At 39.3% G+C, this 19,648-nt stretch overlaps 2 protein-coding genes across 5 annotated transcripts; one reads left to right on the top strand and one right to left on the bottom strand.

The window, feature by feature from the left end:
- The first annotated feature begins 1,521 nt into the window (after positions 1-1,521).
- LOC133869544 (chaperonin 60 subunit alpha 2, chloroplastic) lies at positions 1,522-15,535 on the top strand. Of its 4 annotated transcripts, none has more exons than XR_009900469.1 (10): positions 1,522-1,656; positions 1,828-2,002; positions 9,647-9,768; positions 9,871-10,078; positions 10,157-10,302; positions 11,010-11,316; positions 12,341-12,591; positions 13,373-13,573; positions 14,356-14,709; positions 15,134-15,535. XR_009900469.1 is itself a non-coding variant. In XM_062306571.1 (9 exons), exons 1-9 carry the CDS (start codon positions 1,603-1,605, stop codon positions 14,641-14,643), a joined length of 1,752 nt encoding a protein of 583 aa, XP_062162555.1. In that variant the 5' UTR covers positions 1,522-1,602; the 3' UTR covers positions 14,644-15,062. The 4 variants fall into 4 exon arrangements, 1 of the variants encoding a protein (XP_062162555.1); XR_009900468.1 differs by having other exon boundaries at positions 14,356-14,890; XR_009900470.1 differs by lacking the exon at positions 15,134-15,535 and having other exon boundaries at positions 13,373-14,297; positions 14,396-14,527.
- Positions 15,536-16,036: 501 nt separating this feature from the next.
- LOC133868628 (probable E3 ubiquitin-protein ligase ARI8) lies at positions 16,037-18,343 on the bottom strand. The gene has a single exon (XM_062305560.1). The coding sequence runs from the start codon at positions 18,171-18,173 to the stop codon at positions 16,593-16,595; it is 1,581 nt and encodes a 526-aa protein (XP_062161544.1). The 5' UTR covers positions 18,174-18,343; the 3' UTR covers positions 16,037-16,592.
- Between the last annotated feature and the right edge of the window lie 1,305 nt (positions 18,344-19,648).

The raw sequence follows: 19,648 nt of genomic DNA, 5'->3' as shown, positions 1-19,648 counted from the left end.
TACTTTTAGTTCAAAACAGGCATACCAAATATACTAAATATTATTTGTGTATAGAGTACCATTTATGATATAATTACAAAACTAAAGTACTATTTCTGGTACTTATTAAAACCACATGGGGCACATCATGAAATGTATAAAACCACAGGGGTATATATTGGAAAAAAAAATTGTAGGTTTTAATTTTAAGGTTTTTTTAAAAAATAAAAAAAATAAAAAAATTATAGCGGTGGCTCAGCCACCCCTTTGGGGCACTTGGGGTGGCCGAATCACCCATTGGCCAAAATGTGGGTGGCCGGCCACCCCCAAGGGCCAAAGTGAAAAAAAAAAAAATAAATAAATAAAAAATTAGGTTTTGGCCCTTGGGGGTGGCCGAACCACCCCCATGGGCCACGACCACCCCCAAGGGCCAAAACCTAATTTTTAATTTTTTTTTTTTCATTTTGGCCATTGGGGGTGGCCGGCCACTCACATTTTGGTCAAGGGGGTGATTCGGCCACCCCATGTGGCCCAAAGAAGTGGCTGAGCCACCGCTATAATTTTTTTTTTTTCAAAACAAAAAAGAAAAAAAAACCTTAAAATTAAAATCTACAATTTTTTTTTTTTCCAATATATACTCATGTGGTTTTATACATTTCATGATGTGCCCCCTGTGGTTTTAATAAGATCAGAAATGGTACTTTAGTTTTGTAATTATATCATAAATGATACTTTAATTTTGTAATTATATCATAAATGGTACTTTATACACAAATAATATTTGGTATATTTGGTATGTCTGTTTTGAACAAAAAGTAACATGTATGCTTGTCGTGTATCAAAATAACATGTTGACAAGAATTGAACCCTTAAAAAAAAAAAGACAAAACTAAACACAATCAGTCATGTGTAACAATTGGAAACACAAAATTATATGCGTGGCCAATTGATATAACCCAAAAAATGACTGAATGTTTGTTACTTAAACACAATTTTTTTTTTCATATATACCCCTGTGGTTTTATAAATTTCATGATGTGCCCCCCTATGGTTTGAATAAGTATCATAAATAGTACCTTGAGGGTGGCTGACCTTGGCCAAAATGAGGGTGGCAGCCACCCCAGAGATATATATATATATATATATATATATATATATATAAATATATAAGAAATCATTAAAATAATAATAAAAAAAATAGTAGCCATGTCAACCCTGGGGTGTGTTACGAGAACAGGTGTCGCGCATGTACGCCGACACCTGTAGGATGACGTGGCTGGACATTAGTTTTGGACGGAAAATTGGACGGAGGTACCATTTCTGTCTTTTCCCATACCATAGGTACCAATTTTGGTACAAAACAAAACTGAGGTGGCAAAAAATAAAGTTCATAAAGCACAGGGGTATCTAGCCTATTTAACCTAATTTTGAAATTCAAAATTTTTACACGTGGCATGTCCCAGGCCGTTCAATGTCACGAACGACCTAGATTGTTCGAAATGCTGAATCGACAATTTTAAAGAATTGTCGTGGATCCTGACCCAAACCCTCTAAAACCTTTGGAAATCCCCAGCGTTCAGAACCACCGTGTCCTCCAAAACCCATAAACCATTTCTTCAAGAAATGTCTGTTTCCTTCTGTTCTCCTTCACTCTTCTATCAAAAACCTCTCTTTCCTGTAAGTCTCTGAGTTTTTTTCTTCTTCTTTTTTTTTTCCCTGAGCCTGTAAATCTCTGAGTTTGTGTGTGTGTGTGTTTATTTTGGTTTTGAACTGATGGGTATTGTATTTGTTGATTTTGAACTAATGGGTATTGTATTGCTGGTTTTGAAATAATGGGTACTGCTGCAGAATCTTTTTGGGAACCAAAGAGTATCTGTGTTATGGAGAAATCCACATATTTTGAGGAAACTTGTGGTCAGAGCAGGCCCCAAGAGGGTATCTTTTGGAAGAGAATGTAGGGAGGCCTTGCAAGCTGGGATTGATAAGCTAGCTGATGCTGTTTCTATCACCCTAGGACCAAGAGGTATCTATCCCTGTCTTCATCTTCCTCTTTTTTTTTTCTTTTTTTTTTTAATCTTTGTGTATCTGAGTATTTCGCATTTCTCGTTTCTGTTTGTTTCTTTATTTATTTACTTAGTTCTAAATCTTTTAGTTTGCTACCATTATATACTGTCTCTTTATCTCTTTATTGTCCGGATACAGACCAGAGAAGAAGTTGAATCATTATTCAGGAATTGTTTGATGTGACGTGTGGTTAGTTCTTCTGGATAAATTAGTTATTGAGAGATTTGCTCTTTTTTTTTTTTTCAGTAAGACGATTGTTAATTCGGTGACAGTGTGCTGAATTTTAATTTGTTTGTTTATCTAGTTGTAATAATGATGGGAAACGTGCTGGAGACTCATAGTTCCATATTGCCAATGGATGTTTCTTTTAGATGCAGCTGCACATTGAATGAAATTGATCTATTTGAGTGAAGTGGGCCAGCCAGTGATTTGACTTTTATCTTTTAAATTTCCCTTGAAAGTTTGTGGTGCATGGCCTAATTGAGCCACCAAACAAATTCAGTCTGATGGAAGAATGCAGCACCACTTTGCAAGAGTTCAATTTGCAGCTTCATTGCAATTTTTTCTTACTTCACATTTGCATTAGACTGTAGTTTTGCTTATACTTCTTATGTTGTAATTCAGTAAGTCCTAATCAGTGTTTGCTATGAGTAGGGTCTAGAATCAGTTGAAGGCTTACAATCGAAGCTTTGCTTGAAAAGAGCCTTTCTTTTTCCCTTTAAGCTTTAGAAAACCAAGATGGCCTCAGTTTGGCTTTGTAAAGTCCTTATACTAGAGAACTTCAAATTTTCAATTTTTGGCATTGACTTTGGAAGCCATTTGAGCTATCCACTTGTGGCTTTGCCTACTTTCTTTGCAGATGAAGAAAAAAATGAAGTTACTGTAAAACATCCTAATTTTATCCAACATGTGATCGAATCTATAAGGTTAACAAGAAAATTACTTTTTTTTTTTTCTTTGTAAGTAAACAAAATATCATTAAAAGCACAAAGGCGCAACTCAAGTACACAGGGAGTATACATGAGAAACACCTAGTTAGAAAGAGAGAACAAGTCAAGAAAATAATGAAAACTAAATACATTAAAATCTAAAGCAACTGTCCAATGATAAAGAGTTTTGAAAAAAGAAAGACTTAAGTTTCGCCAACGTCTTGTCATTGTCTTTAAAACTTCTATCATTTCTTTCCCACTAAAAACATTGTAAAAGACATGACGACACCATCTTCCACACAATTGTGCCCTGAGGACTACCTCTCAACCCTCTCCAACATGTAAAAAGGTTTACTATTCTCTTAGGCATGACCGACGCCAACCCAACACGGGTGAAAATAGCACTCCACAAGGCACTGGCGACCTCACAATGGAGAAGGAGATGGTTTACAAGCTCCCTACTCCTCTTACACAACAACACCAGTCAACCACAATAACATGTCATTTCCTAAGGTCATCCATGGTAAGGATCTTCCCTAGGGTGGCTGTTCAAGCAAAAAGAATCGCTCTCAATGGGGCCTTTTTGCTAAATACTCTTCCAAGGAAAGGGGGTGCTATCACGAGGTACAAGGACTTTATAGAACGATCTAATGTTAAACTTCCTCCTTTAGAAGGGAACCTAACGGAGCTTGTCTTCACCTCTCTCTCTCTCATTCTAAAGGAGTACATGTAATGGTATAGGAAAAAACGCTAGCTATATCTGCGCTATCACCCTAAAAAGACTAGTCAATTTGGAGCTTCCTTAAAATCTCTTATGAAACTCAGTTTCACCTAGTAACTAGGCAATGTGAGACTTAACACTCATGATTATTTTTACAAACCACCCATTCTATGTGGGCTACTCTTTATCTTCTCAATGTAGGACCAGAGTGTCCCCCTTAAGCCCATGACGTCCTCGTTAGGGTCACGTCATTTGGTGCTCTAGTACCACATGGCCTGACGTTACTATGTGGCTCTGATACCATTTGTAACGGTCCAGAGAAAAGCGCTAGCCGCATTTGTGCTATCACCTCAAAAAGACTAAGAATTTTTCTATAATTCCTTATAAAGCCCAGTTTCACTTATTAATTAGGCAATGTGAGACTTAACACTTATGATTATCTTTGTAGACCACCCACTCTATGTGGGCTACTATTTGTCTTTCCAATGTCGGATCGGGGTGTTACAGTACAAGTTAAAAACCAAAGCAAATGCATCCACCTTCCAATCATGAGCATCTTTGATAAAGCTTACATTCCACTAATGAGAATCATTGGATAACTCCTAAGTAATCTGCCATGGAAGCATCCTTCACACAAGCAAAACTATACAAATCCGGGAAAATATCCTTAAAGACTTCAACCCCATACCATTTGTCATGCCAGAACCTAATTTCGGAGCCATCTCCCAACTCAAATATAGTATGGCTAGAAAACTCCTTCCAACCCCTCCTGATATACTTCCACAAACTCACCCCATACAACCCATGAACCTCATTGGAACACTACCCGCCCCACAAACTGACATATTTAGAATCCGCTACAACTCTCCACAAGGCCTCTCTCTTATGCAAATAGCACCCAAGCCATTTTTCAAAAAGTGCACGATTAAAATACTCATGGGTTTTCCGTCGGCTCGTGTAGGCACATGTCAACACCTCATTTGTTTTTTTGACGTCTCTCTGTTGAGTTTGTTGGTTATTGAAGATGGCTTATCTGAGTTGGTTTTATGTTGAGTCTAAAGCCTTCGAGCTTTTGGTGCTTGAAGGGGGGTCTTTTTTTGCAGTTAGTCAAGAGAAGACATGGGCTCTTCCGTGTTATGTTGGTTGGAAAATTTAGTGTTGCTTGGTGTAGAAGATCAGATTATTTCCACCGGGAGTCTTCTCAACACACTCACTAGGAGTCTTAATTGTTTGAGAACCGCAAGGAGTGTGTTGTGCGTTAATACTTGGCTAAAGAGATCGGTAGAGAAATTGGTTAGTCTGTCAAAAGGCTCCAATTTCGCCGATTCTTCTAGGGAAGGGAACAAGGCTTTCTTTGCCTAGGTAGGATCAAATAGAGCTAGCCGATTCTTGGAGGTGGCGGAGTACGCAATGGGTGGTCGGTGTGGGCTCATTTTAGTACCAGAGGGGCGTGAAGGGTGGGGATGGAAGATTCTCACCATTGAGTTGGGGAAGGCGGTGACTGTGTTTGATTCTCCTCTTGTTGTGCCTTCGAAACTTCATTCCAGAGACTTTGGGTTCTCGTTGTCAAAATCCATGGGTAAGGACCGGGTGGTGGAGCCGAGGATATTGTTGTCCACCAGTTACAGCGGTGGGAAAAGTGTTACAATCATGGCGGAAATGGGCCCTTCGTGGAAGAACGGAAACCGTTGTTTGCAGAGGTGGTTCGCACGGCAGAGCCTAGGCTTGGATTTGTGAAGGGGAAGGCATGCGCCTCAAAAGACCGTTGGGCAAGAAGCTTCCTATGGTAGACTCCGCTTAGGCTTAGATGTCTAGTTTCAAGGCTTGAGGCTTGATTTGTCCCTCGTGTTTCAGAGGAAGACACGAGCATTCAGAATGAAAAGAGGGAGGCTATCGAGGCTAGATGCGGGGACTTTGGCTGTGGAAAAGTTATTTATAGGATATTAAAATGGAGGTTGACTGGGCCCTTTTGCGCGTGATTGAAGGGCTAGAGGCCTTTGGGCTAGCTTCTTTATTTCACTCCAAGCCCAGTGGGTTGTTTCAAAAGCCACCCTTAAAGTTGTTGATGTCTAAGCCCGACAAGAAATGTAAGTTAGGCGTGAAGCTTTGGGCTGGCAAAGGTTTGGTCCAACTGCGTAAGCCCATTACCTAGAGGATTCATAAGCAACGCTTCTTCCCGGATCCGATATTATTATCGGGTTGTGAAGTGGGTCGTGAGCTATTCGACCTGGCTAGTGGGTCTCCGGGGGCTTCCTCGGTGATTGTTGTTCCAAATTTGATGGCGGAGCAAGTTTTTTAGACCCTGTCATCTCAGAATCCTTCGGCGTTGAGGGGTTCGGATATGGAGAACGTGGGTCTGGTTGTAGGTTCGTGTTCTGGGTATCGCAGGTATTTTGATGCGTCTGTTCTGGCCAAGTTGCTGATGTCTGTGGTAAAAGACCTTACCAGTGGTCCTTCCCAGATTGTGCCAAGGCCAACTTTGCTGGTTATCCTTGAGCGAGCTGTGCAGGCCTCTCTATGTGATTGTATTTATCCTCCTGATGGTTTCGTGGCAGAACGACTTACGAGTACCAAGGGGGGTGATCAGCAAAAGGAGGGGAAGGGAGATGTTGTCGATGATAGGATGGATGGGGGTGGTGATGATAGGTTGGAGAGGTCCTCCGAGACTATGCTTCTCTCTGCGGTGCCTAAAAGTCTATCTGGTTTGGATAGGCAAGGTGAAGTTGAAGCCCCTTCTTCGCTTATCACGTCTCTGGTTGTGACGGATAAGAGAGGTGAACAACCAATGGGAGAGAGAGGGAAAGATGTTGCTCTGTGTCTCCTGGATGGGATGGATGGGGGGTGGTGATGGTGAGGTTGGAGAGTTCCTTTATTCCCTTCTATGTATCTATCCCCTTGATGTGTTGGGAGATTCTGGTTACTCGGATTGGGCTCTGCATTGTGTGAAGGAGATCTATTCTATTTTGGGGATCTCTTGTGTGGGTCTGCTCTTTTGACAGTTATTGACGAGGAACATCGTTGTGAGGAATTGGCTTCTCTCTCTAGTCTTGTTATAAAAGGCTGCATAGAGCTAAAAAATTTGGAGTGTTCCATTAACTATGATGCCAGAGGCGATGTTCAAGTCGTGGAAAAGGTAAGGCTGATGCCTCGTAGCATTGTGCGTAGTTTATGGGGGTGTCATCATGTGGGGCTTCAGGTGTTATTTTGTATGTGGGACAAAAGGGTGGTTGGGGACTTCACCTTGGCTGTAATTCTGATAGGGTTAGAAGGCTTCTTTGGGTTGAGATAGTTGGTCTGCTCAGTTGGTGGAACTTGCCTTGGTGTATTGGGGGTGTACTGGGGGTGTTTTTGCTCTTTCTAATTAAGTGTTTCCTCTTGTGTACTTGCTATGTACGCAGAGATGCCTTTCACTTTTAATAAAATTTGTCGATTACTTATCAAAAAAAATAAAAAATAAAATTTAAGTTTCAGACCCCCAACCCTCCCTCACAAATTAGAGAGTAAACCTTGGACCAGCTTACCAAGTGAAACTTGAACTCATCGCCCAACCCACCCCATAAGAAATCTTGTTGAGGCTTCTCTATGCTATTGGCAACACCAACAGGAATGGGAGAAAGAGACAAGAAATACGTGTGCAAATTGGACAAGGTGCATTTTATTAAGGTAATCCTTCCACCTTTAGGCAAGTACATCCTCTTCCACCCGGCTAAACGATGCTCAAACTTTTCAATAACAGCATCCCAAAAAGCCTTAGCCTTGAAAGATGCTCCCAAAGGAAGGTGAAGATCCTTCATAGGCAAAGAAAACACCGTGCAACCTAGAATACAGGCCAGACCATCAACATTATTAACATTACTCACAGGAACCAATTCTGACTTGGTGAGGTTAATTTTCAAACTGGAGACAGCTTCAAAGATCCATCTTCTGGATGATACCCTGCTTCTTTTAACCAAGAACAAGAAGAAAATTACTGCAATTAATTTGTAAGTTTTGCCATTTACTAGTAACATTCTCAACACCAAAGGGTTAGCTCAATCGGATAGGGACCATGTCCCATGAAACGGAGGTTACTAGTTTGAATTTTTCCTGCTTGTTTTGAAGACGCCTAGGTGTCGGATAATTTGTCGGTAGTAGATGGAGTTGCACATTGGAATGTTGTCTTTACTCGCCTTGCACGAGATTGAGAGGTGGAGATGGTTATTTCATTATATGAGCGTTTGTATTCTCATTGGATTTGGCATGGAGCAGTTGTCAGGTTAGTGTGGAGTCCTTCTAAGAAGGACTATTTTGAGGTGAAGTCTTTCTATAAAGCCTTAACTAGTCAAGATGTTGTCTCTTTTCCTTGGAAGAGTATTTGACGTGTTAAGGTTCCGTCGCGAGTGTCGTTTTTTGTGTGGACAACGGCCTTAGGAAAGATCTTGACGCATGACAATTTGTGTAGGCGTCATATAGTGGTGGTTGAGTGGTGCTGTATGTGCAAGAAGAATGAGGAATCCATTGATCACCTCTTACTTCACTGTGATGTTGCACGTGATATCTAGAGTTTTTTCTATAGTTTGTTTGGGGTGGAATGGATCATGTCGAGACGGGTGCTGGATTTGTTGAGTAGTTGGGGCAACTCGCTGGGTCGTGGTCAAGTTCAGCAAATTTGGAAGCAGGTTCATTTGTATGTTATGTGGGGTCTTTGGCGTGAGTGGAATGCACGGCATTTTGAAGATGTGGAAATGCCGGGTTTGGAGTTGTGTTGTAATGTGCTTAATACGTTTTTTGTATGGGTCTTGGCTCATATCCCAAGTAGTGTTACGTTTGCAGAGTTTTTCATACTCTTTTATTTCCTCTAATTAGGAGCACTTTTCTATACTTCCCGTGTACTAGGGTTGTGCCTCTCTGCGTTTCTTAATGATATGAGATTACTTATCAAAAAAAAAATCTCTCATTCTCCCTCCCCTTGGGACCAATTACTTATTAAAAAAAAACACATTCAAGGCCCTTGATCCTCATTAGTTTGTACCAAGGAATATAAATATATATAAATATAAATATACACACACATATATATATATATATACATATATTATGCTAAAAAAGTTGTGGGAAACAAAAACTTATATAACCATATATAAGAAGCTCAAAATTCAAACAAACAGTTGATTGTTCCAATTTCGCCTCTGCTTATGTGCTTGTATCTTTGGTTTCTATGTGTTTGCATCTCTCATAGCAGTAGACATCCTCAGGGCTTCATGATTTGTCTTTTGTGAACCTAAACAATTTAGAAAGTAAGCCTGTGAGGTTCCCTTAAGATCTAATCCTTTGTGCCTTTTCTGACGCCATGAAAAGCTTTAGGATGCTTGATATCACCACATCCTTTAAATACTTAACAAAGAATTTAATTTTCTTTTTTAATCAAATTATTAGTTTTCATGTTGGGCGTCAATAGTGGTGGTAGAGTGATGTTATATGTGTAAGAAGAATGGAGAATCCATTGATCTCCTCCTTCATTGTGATGTGGCACGAGTTGTTTGGTGCTCTTTCTATAGGTTGTTCGGGGTGGAGAGGGTCATGCCAAGAAGCGTGCTGGATTTGTTGAGTGGTTGGGGTATCTTGCTTGGTCGTGGTCTTGTTATGCGTCTTTGGAAGCAGGTTCCCTTGTGTGTAATGTGGGGTCTTTGGCGTGAACGGAATGCAAGGCTATTTGAAGATGTGGAATTACCAGTTGTGGACTTGTGTCGAAATGTGCTTAATATGTTATATGTTTGGGTCTCGGCGCATAGGCCGAGTCGTATTATGTTCGCTGAGTTTTTACATTCATGTTCTTTTGTTTCCTTTGATTAGGGGCACTTTTGTATACTTCATGTGTACTAGGACTGCGCCCCTTTGCGCTTTTTATTGAATTTTATTACTTACCAAAAAATTTGATATGAGGTATTGATTTATTTTAAGTGAAATCATGCAGGACGTAATGTTGTTCTTTTTGAGTCTGGTGCACTAAAGGTAATAAATGATGGTGTTACAATTGCTCGATCCATAGAGCTTTCAGATGCAGTTGAGAATGCAGGAGCAATGCTAATCCAAGAGGTCATTCATGGATGCTAGATAATTCTGTCCCTTAATCTTGTGCTGGTGCTTTTTGGGACATAAGTAATAATAGATATGTAAATCTTCACATCCTACTTGCAGGTTGCAAGTAAAATGAATGATTTGGCTGGTGATGGTACAACTACTGCAATTGTTTTGGCTCGAGCAATGATCAAATCTGGGTCATTGGCAGTTGCTTTTGGTGCTAACCCAATCTCTTTGAAGAAAGGGATGGATAAGACTGTAAAAGAATTGGTCAAGGTCTTGAAGAAGAAAAGTGTGCCTGTAAAAGGAAGGGATGATATTAAAGGTATTGCTTCTCTTTGCAGTTCATTGGTAAAATTCATGGAGTCCAAGCATATGTTTAAGTGTCTTTTCCATTTTGCAGCTGTGGCCTCAATTTCTGCCGGAAATGATGAGTTCATTGGGAACTTAATTTCTGAAGCTATAGAAAAGATTGGCCCTGATGGAATAATCTCTGTCGAGTCATCCACATCATCTGAGACCTCAGTGATAATTGAAGAAGGAATGACGGTAATTAAGATAATTTTGAATTAAAATGATTGTTAACAATCTCTGACAAGGTTCTGATGATAATTTGCATTAGAGAATGGCTAAGTTTCATGTTATAGTTCAATACCAATTTTTCTCCTGGTAAAGTGTGACCCAAATCTTTAAATTTTGGGAAAAAAATTAAATTGATGGAGAAAATTTAACCATAATTCAGGTTCTTAATTATAAATTTTTATTTTTTATTTTTTATGAGTAATCGAAATATCATTAAAAAGCTTAAGGCGCAACCCGAGTATACAAAAGAAAAAACTAAGAAGAATAAACAAGACCAGGGAAATCATGAAAGCTAAGCACGAAAAGAGCTAAAACCGCAGCTGTCCAAGTATACGGAGTATTAAAAAATAAGGACATTCCAATATCCTCTCGCGGTCTTCATAACATCTATCATTGCGTTTCCTCTAGAGACATAGGCCACTCTTTTCTTTTTCTTTTTTTATGACATCCAAAAGAATGCATGTCCCATGGTTTTAATGGTTAGGGTATTCTAACTGCAAATATGTCAATGCTTTGGCAGATGGTCTGCATGTTTGCTAAAAGCTTTTTGCTCTTAGTAGCCCATTGTTGGATTGTTTAAACTTGATCTCTGATTCCTTATTTTAATTTATTTTATTTTATTTTTTTATCATTTTTTTTTCCTTTCAATTTATTCTATTAGATCTTCTGTACAGATTGGCAAAGGTTACATGTCACCCCACTTCATTACAGACCACAACAAATCTGTAGTGGAGTTTGACAATGCTAAAGTTCTAGTAACTGATCAGAGGATTTCTACTGTCAAAGAACTTGTTCCTTTACTGGAAAAGACCACACAACTGAGTGTCCCACTGCTAATCATTGCAGAGGATATCTCCAGGCAAGTACTGGAAACACTAGTGGTGAACAAAATGCAAGGTCTACTAAATGTTGCTGTTGTCAAATGCCCAGGTTTAGGAGAAGGAAAGAAAGCTCTGCTGCAAGATATTGCCCTAATGACAGGTCAACTTATGTACTGCATGCCAAACTTTATTTGCTTGGTAGTTTGATTTTTCCATGGCATATCTCAACAATGAATAAATTTATTAGTCCGAATCAAAGGCTTTTTGATGTCAATTAGAAACTATAATGACCATGACCTGGTTCTCATTCACTAATTTCTTTATTTGTTGGTTTGGTGACGCAGTTCAATTTCATGCTAGCATGTTCTTAAGATCTGTAAATTGTAAAATGATGACTTAGTTCACATGGCAGTTGATATATTCATTGATATTTTTGGTTTCCTAGTTTGCTGGTCCCCACGGTCATATCGAGAGCCTTGCTCATATCAAGAAACTATTGTGATTACGAGCTGGCTCTCATTCACTAAATTTATTAATTTGTGTGTAAATTTTAAACTGATGAGGTAGTTCACATAGGAGCCCAGATATTCATTCACATTTTTAGTTTCGTAATTTCCTGGGCCTCAGGGTCATATCAAGAGCCTCAGTGTTAGTTATGGTAGTGTTAATTAAAACTGAGCTCTTGAGCTTCCATTTTTTTTGAACTTTAAATGAAATTCTAACATTCATATATAAAAATTATGTTAAGTTGATGCAAGGGATGAAGCCCGAAATATTGGTCCACCTAATTGTATTTAGGTCATGTTAATTAATGGGGTTATTAGTATTTAATTTTGAAGAGTCAAGGGTGTTCTTGTAATTTAATAAATAGGTGTTGCCCTAGATTATGTTTAGTAAGTCAATAAATGGGCATTGCCCTAGGGTTTAGTCATGAGTCTATTTAAGTAAGATTTGTATTTCAATGAAGGCAGACTTGATGGAATAAAAAAAAAAATGAAGAATTGATTCTTCTCTCTCCTTCTCTTCCCCCTCTTCTCTCTCTCTCTCTCTCTCTCTCTCTTCCCCATAGCTGCTTCTCTCTTTGTCTCTCTTCTCCCCCTTGCACTTGTCATCAATAGTATTTCTTCTTGAAGAGATTATGTTTCAGCTCCAATTTCTCATTGATGTAGTATTAACATCTTTAGGTGCTGATTTTCTCTCTGGAGATTTGGGTTTGACGCTTGATGTTGCAACATCAGATCAGCTTGGCATTGCACGAAAAGTAACTGTGACGAGTAATTCAACAACCATAGTTGCGGACCCTACTACTCAAGCTGAAATTCAGGCAAGAATTTTGCAGATCAAGAAGGATCTAGCGGAAACAGATAATGCATACTTGTCAAGGAAACTCTCAGAAAGAATTGCTAAACTCTCTGGTGGTGTGGCTGTGATTAAGGTCTGCAATGTGTACAAGTGCTCTTTCTAAATACTATTTTAAAGAAACCTAGTAAAAGAGGTGTCTTCTTCCTTGATGGTGGCTTCATTATTTCTGTCCTATAAAAGATGATTGGCTTTGATGTTAGTTTCAAAACTCAACAAAATTGAGACAGTTTCCAAAGCACTATCACAGAAGGAATAAGAAATTTTGATTATGACTTGAAATGCCATAATTGGGAAAAATGTAGGGTCTTGGATTTGTTTACAAATATAATACCCTAATTCAGTGGTACGATAATTTGATTTGCACTCTCTCTAAAGCATAGGTGCATTTGAATTTCATTATATAATAGGAAGTTTATTGTGTGCACACATAGACTGACATGGAATTTAATTTTAATGAAACATAAACTGATAAACAGATGGCAAGTAGATAATATGTCAATTAAAAAAACTATTACATACTAATTTTTCTCATGTTCTAATACATTGTGGTTAGCTTTTAGCCAACACAGATGTGTCATAAGAATAGGCATATTGGCCTTACTGCACATTTCCATCAGTTTGAACAAGTGTGAAAAGTTTAGTGGAACAGAATTGTGGCAGAAAGGAAATTTATTATAAGAGGTGAAACTTGAAAGATATGTAGGATGAAGAATCTGATCTACATGTATTGGACTTTCAGAAATTCATTATGGTCTTTTGGATCACGACGGATATTCAGAACTTCTATTCATAATTGTTTTACCACTTTCACCTATTGTTATGTTTACGCTGTTAAGAAAAGTGAGTGGGATCAGGTAGGAGCACACACTGAGGTGGAACTTGAAGATCGGAAACTCAGAGTTGAAGATGCAAAGAATGCCACATTTGCTGCCATGGATGAAGGGATAGTGCCTGGGGGTGGTACTGCATATGTACACCTCTCAGAATTGATTCCCATCATAAAGAATTCTATGGAAGATCTAGATGAGCAGATTGGTGCAGATATTGTTGCAAAGGTCTGGTGTCTATTTGTTTTTATCTTCTGTTGGCAGATTTTTCTTCTCTTCTTAATCAAAAAGCCAGATCACAAGAATTTGATCAGGAACTTCCTAAGGTGGCCTTCATGTAGTATCTGGCATAATTTTCTTCCTTGAATCTGGAGACATGTTCTCGGAATACAGAAGAGAAATTAAATAAAAAGATATGTTTCTGACAGGCCTTTTCTGACTACTTATCTTGTTGTCATTGCACCAAATCACCAACCATGTTATGGGAGTTGGCTTAAGAATGCATTGGTGCTTAAGCAGCTTCGGAGCAGATCCATCTTCAGGCCCATTTGATTGAGCTTGACTGACCCTTTTACAAACATGTAAATTTAGGCATTAGACTAATTGAGTCAATGGTTTAGATACTAAACCAAAATATTTTGATCTATGATGTAATAACAATAAGTTTTTTCTCGTATGGTGTAATGGACAAGAGCCCTTATCACCATGCTGATAATTTGATTTGAAGGAGTGATTAATTAAGATGTTCTTAAAGATGGTTGGTACCATGATACATAAACTGGATGGGGCCTAAAGCAGAGATTGCCTGATATGAATTGTGAGCATAGGATTTAATTCGAAGGATTGGGTCTACATGTGTCACCACCTACAACTGGCACTAGTTATGCTGTGACCAATTAGCAAGAAGTATTGTAAGGGACAGTCGAGGGAAAACTACTGTCCTTCATCTAAGGTCTGTCCTTGACATCTACTTTTATGATTTTATAACTATTTCTAATGTTGAATTGCAGGCACTTCTTGCACCTGCAAAATTAATTGCTACCAATGCAGGAGTCGATGGAGACATTGTTGTAGAGAAGACTAGAACCTGTGATTGGCGAACTGGATACAATGCAATGACATGCAGGTATGAAGATCTTCTGAGTGCTGGAGTTGCAGATCCTTGTCGGGTTTCAAGATGTGCACTTCAAAGTGCGGTGTCAATTGCAGGGGTAGTTCTAACCACTCAAGCTGTATTGGTGGAGAAAACAAAGAAGCCCAAGCCACCCATCCCTCTGGTTCCAGGCATAACTCCTTAAAGAAAAGAAAAAAGAAAAAAGAGAGATTAGTTGGAAAGCTAGTTAACAACTGGGAAAGTACTTTATGTGAGTATGCATATTGCACTGGTTCAAAGAAAAGCATTTTGAATATGAGTTTCTTGGTTTTGACTTGAGATGATAGAAGCTTTAGAAACTGCAAAGAGGCCAGACAAGTCAACTTTCAATTCGATATTTTGGAGTGAGAGGGCATGAAATGCCATACATGAACAACGGGGTTTTATATCCGGTAACAGTCAGCTTTTTACTTGTAATCTCATTCCACATGAAAAAATCTATAGGCATTCCAAATTCTTTTTTCGTTTTTTTTTTTTTCTTGGATTTTCTGTAAACTATGAAATGGTATTTATACTGCTAAAAATAGTGATCGGGGGAAGAATCTTCTTTCCTTTTTCTTTTTACATCTTTTCTTCAGAAATCTCTAAAACATATTTCTGATCTTGTCCAAATGTATCTTCCAACTCTGCTGTAGGAAGTTATCGCTACGGGCACGGTACAATGGATGATCGATATTGTTGCAGCCGTGGCAGTAAAGTTATTTATGGAATTGGGGCAGCACACCTCCTTGATCAACCAAATTGTGTGCCAATGTTGCGACATCATCCTCTTAAGACAGGATATTGCGTTCGTGTTTGCTCCCAACACTGCAATGACTAATCAAATTGAGGTTGTACGCAAATCAAATTTTGTATACACAGCAAACGAAGACAAAGTTTGTTGATATCAGCGTCATTTGAAGCAGGTAATTTCCATTTGCACGTCATCTGTATAGAGTTGTCAAAATCAATTTAAGTGACTTCAACTTCCCACACGAATATTTGTTGAACAAACTCGACTCTTTTTTAGCAGAGCTGCCTACTGAGATTTCACATCATAGATGTTAAAAGTGCTTGGAAATGTTATATACTACACAACTATCGATTTCACATCATAGATGTTAAAGTGCTTGGAAATGTTATATACTACATAAATATCTCATATCTCATAATGCTGATGTAGCAATTTTAACCAATCTTTAAATAATTTTTAATTAAAAAAAAAAAAAAATTCAAAGGTTGGTTGAAATTGACACGTCGAAATTGTGTGATAGTTGTAAGATAAAAATGTAGTTTTTAGCGTTACTCTAAATTGCAGGACTCTTTTAGACTATTTTTTATGTGTATTGGATATATATATATATAAATTTTCAAATGGTTTAACGTGTACTAGAGTGAGAATTCAACTCTCAAAATGAGAATCTTCAATCCTATTACTAACTCATATCTGAATTTCAGACCTCCACGACCAAAAAGCTTTTGCATGTTTCAGCTTTTTCAGGCTATGATTTGGGCGGTAAACAAATAGAGTCTAACTCCAGAAAATTTATAAGGCATGATTGGTTATAGCTTCAAGCGCACAGATTCGATCTTATATTTATATATGTACATGTACATGACGAAAGAGGAGGTCTGAAATTCATTCCATTGACTAGGTTTAGTCCCCATAGCTGCGGTTGGTCTCTCCCGCTACCTTTTTACTTACAAAAACGAAAAATAAATACTTAACATAAATCCAAAATCTTCCTGTGCAGAAAAAAGTCTACGAAGTGAGTAATGTTACATATCATCTTCTTGTTCTCCTTTTGTCCCTCAAAATTGATGTGGTTCTTAAAATCACCATTAGATTTATGATATATCACTATTGAATTTTGATTCAATGGTGATTTAAAGAGCCACATCAATTTTGGGAGACAAAAGGAAGACGAGGGTGATATGTAGCATTACTCTGCTTAAATTTTCTAGTGGTATGTTTGATTCCAGAATTGTAACATTCTTCGTAGCAATAACATTCGTTGACAGATTTGGCATCGACATAGAGGTAAAGTGCTCATCACAAGACCATTATGGAGATTGTAAACCTGTGCCTCTCGAGCTTCTGGAACGTCAGCTGGTTCAAGAAGTTTTCTCGATCTGCGGCTCTTCTTTGGCCTTCACCTTGCTGCAAGCCTCCTGAGGGTAGACATCTTCCAGGCCATTCTCCAACGCCTTAACCAGATTCTCAAAATAGGTCCTTGTCACCGCGGTCAGCCGAGTAAGCTTTATACGGAAGTCGTTGAATTTTTCAGCTGATCTCTTTTCTTTCAGGAACTCTTTCATATCATTCTCTGCGGAATGGTGAAGGTTTTCCAAACCAGACTCTGCCTCACCTTGCAAGTACTCAAAGAAAGCCTTCTTAAGCTTCTCATGCTCTGGTAGGTAGTACCCATATGCATAGGTCCACTTGAGCACTCGCCTACATTCGATTATCTGCAGCCACGCCTGTGTAATGAAGTCGAGCCGAGAATAAGTTTCCCCCATTAACTCTTCAAGTTTCTCCATGGACCCTGTTTGCGTTTCATGCAAATCGTTAACTGCTTGTTTCCTTGACGACTCATTACCTGCCCATCTTTCATAGTAATGATTATACCTGTCCAAAGATATCTTGGCCCTCGCTCTTGTACTGTCAAACTCCTTCATCACACTACTATTCTTGTAAGTGTTACAATCATATTGTCCACTTGTATGTTTATCCCAGGAACCAAGGCACAGCCAGCAGAACTCATGTCTACAGGGCCTGCCGCACGTCATGTGCATGCACCCATCTCTCTTCTCAATGGGTCGCTTGCATTTGGGACATGGCTTCGTTTTCGCAAGTATCCATGTCACGTTCTCAGCTTCAGAACTATTCTTCAAAACCCACTTGGCCACAGTCGTACAATCCACCGGACGATGAGCATCCTCCAGACAATTCCAGCAAAACCCGGTAGAGCAAAGACAGCGAACATCATAGTCTCGGGTGCCTTGACCGAAAAACTCCACGGCGTACTCGCAATCCGGCGCCGGACACCACTTGCTTTTCTTATTGTTCTCGATAAAAGACCTCATGAGGTACCGTGAGTACCTCTCTTTATCCTCCTCCGACGTCGCCAATGACTCAACCATGTCCTGCCTCACCGCAGCGCCGCAAGACGGAGCGGGACATGTCAGCATCAGGCAGCCAGGGCCGTCCTGAACGGATGAATTTATGTAGTTTCCCCAGCATTCAGCGCAAAAGGGATGCCCGCAAGCCGCCCATCTCATTACCCGAACAGAGCGGGTTTCCAAGCAGATTCTGCACTCAAGTTTTCTAGTGTTCTCCGGCAACTGAACGACTGGTTTCTCGATCAAGCCGGTGGATTTTCTCACCCTTTCTTCATCGGCAAACCACGCGTCCTGGACTTCAGGAGCCCTCCAGTCGTACTGGAGAAGCAGCACCGTTGCGGCGGCTTTCGATATCGCCAGGACGGTGGATACCTTCGTGATTTCATTCTCCTGACGCCGCCGTATGATGGGTTCCGTCAAGATTTCGTAGTTTTGCTCTGGTTCACGAGGGTCGGCGTCATCGTCCTCGGCGGCCATTTTGTTGCAGTAGTCATAGTCTTCGTCGCTGTTGTAGTAGTCCGAGGGCGTCTCCTCGGCACCGCTGCTTTGATACGTGTCGTCCTCCGAGTCCATGGTGAAGGGAAACGCTAGAGGGATCGAGTTTAGAGGGTTTCGCTGGGGGTGTTTGGCTGGAGAGAAAATAAGGTTATCTAAGAGACTCTGAACTCGAAAAACGGGTATATATAAAGTAGGACTCGGCCGCCCATTGGTTTCTCTTCCCTGCGCTTCTAGGTTTCCAACTTTCCAAGTCATATGTGCGTTAATATATATAAAGTAAATGTCATGAATGTTAATTATTCACTCGGGGAGAACTTCGATTGTAATTCGTGATCTTTCTATTACTTTTGCATTAAGATAACTAAACTTTAAACGGTGTTAATTTAGGATTTTTATTTTTTATTTTTTATTTTAATCATCCGTTAAAATTTTTCATTAAATCCTGTTAAAATTTTCAGAATATTTTTCTTTTCTTTTTTTTATAGGAAAAAGAAAATTGCTAAGATTTAGGTGTTGATCAGAATTTAACAGAATTTGCAAAAATATCTATATCTGAATCCTTGAAAAAATTTATAATTTTTTATAAAATAAAAATAAATACGAATATTTTGAGAATTTTAATAGAATTTAACGAAAAATTCCAACGGATAGTTGAAATTAAAAAATAATAATAATGTTGAGACAGATTCCAGTAGGTGACGTGTTGATCAGTAATTCGCCCGTATGCTCCTTTTAAACTTGCAAGTGAAAGCTGGGTCCGGGGGGGGTGGGGGGTGCCGACAATCCTGCTCTGATGCTTAAGTAAGTGTACTGTTCTGAGAGTATATGTGCAGAGTAATGCTAGGGATTAATTAGCGTACCTTAATGTTTGAGGGAACCTTGGTATTTATAGAGATTAAGGAGCAGTTGAGATTATTCCTATATATGCGGGAATCGGTAGTTGACGTAGACGTGGCTTCGGGCGCACGGATATTCTGGGTTCTACGACCGCTAATCTCGGGCGTTTGATCTTATACGGGCGGCATGACATTGGTGAAGCTCCGAGCGCATGATCTAGTCTGGTGTCGTGCGTCGTGTCCCTTAAATCTCAGGTACTCTCGAGATAAACGCGGATGTTGGTATCGATTGGTGTCCGGGTCGGATAGTCGGGTCGGCTGAACAAGTTAGGCCCTGATGATCTTGGCGGGCCTGGATGGATGAAATTCTTGAACCGCTCTGACCCGGTCGGGCGGACTCAATGGGCCTTGTGTTCGAGCTGGGCTTGGCTATCAAGGAGTATAATATTTTTCCCAACAAATAATAATAATAATTAAAAGATGAATACTTTAAATTGACACTACTTTTTAAAGTTTTGATACATCTTTACAAAAGTGATGAAAGATCATGATTATAAATGAAGTTTTCTCTTTAACTTATTTATTTCTATTCAATTAACTTATTTATCCATAAATGTATAGCCATGAACACTTAACACTCCCCTCAAGTTGGCGTATGAACATCATGGATACCCAACTTGCAAAGGAGGTGAATAAATTGTTGGCGTCCCAATG

The sequence above is a fragment of the Alnus glutinosa genome, chromosome 5 (genome assembly GCF_958979055.1).
Source record: "Alnus glutinosa chromosome 5, dhAlnGlut1.1, whole genome shotgun sequence".
Classification (NCBI taxonomy): Eukaryota; Viridiplantae; Streptophyta; class Magnoliopsida; order Fagales; family Betulaceae; genus Alnus; species Alnus glutinosa.
The sequence above is the reverse complement of the archived record's forward strand: the minus strand, read 5'-3'. Positions and strand labels throughout refer to the sequence as shown.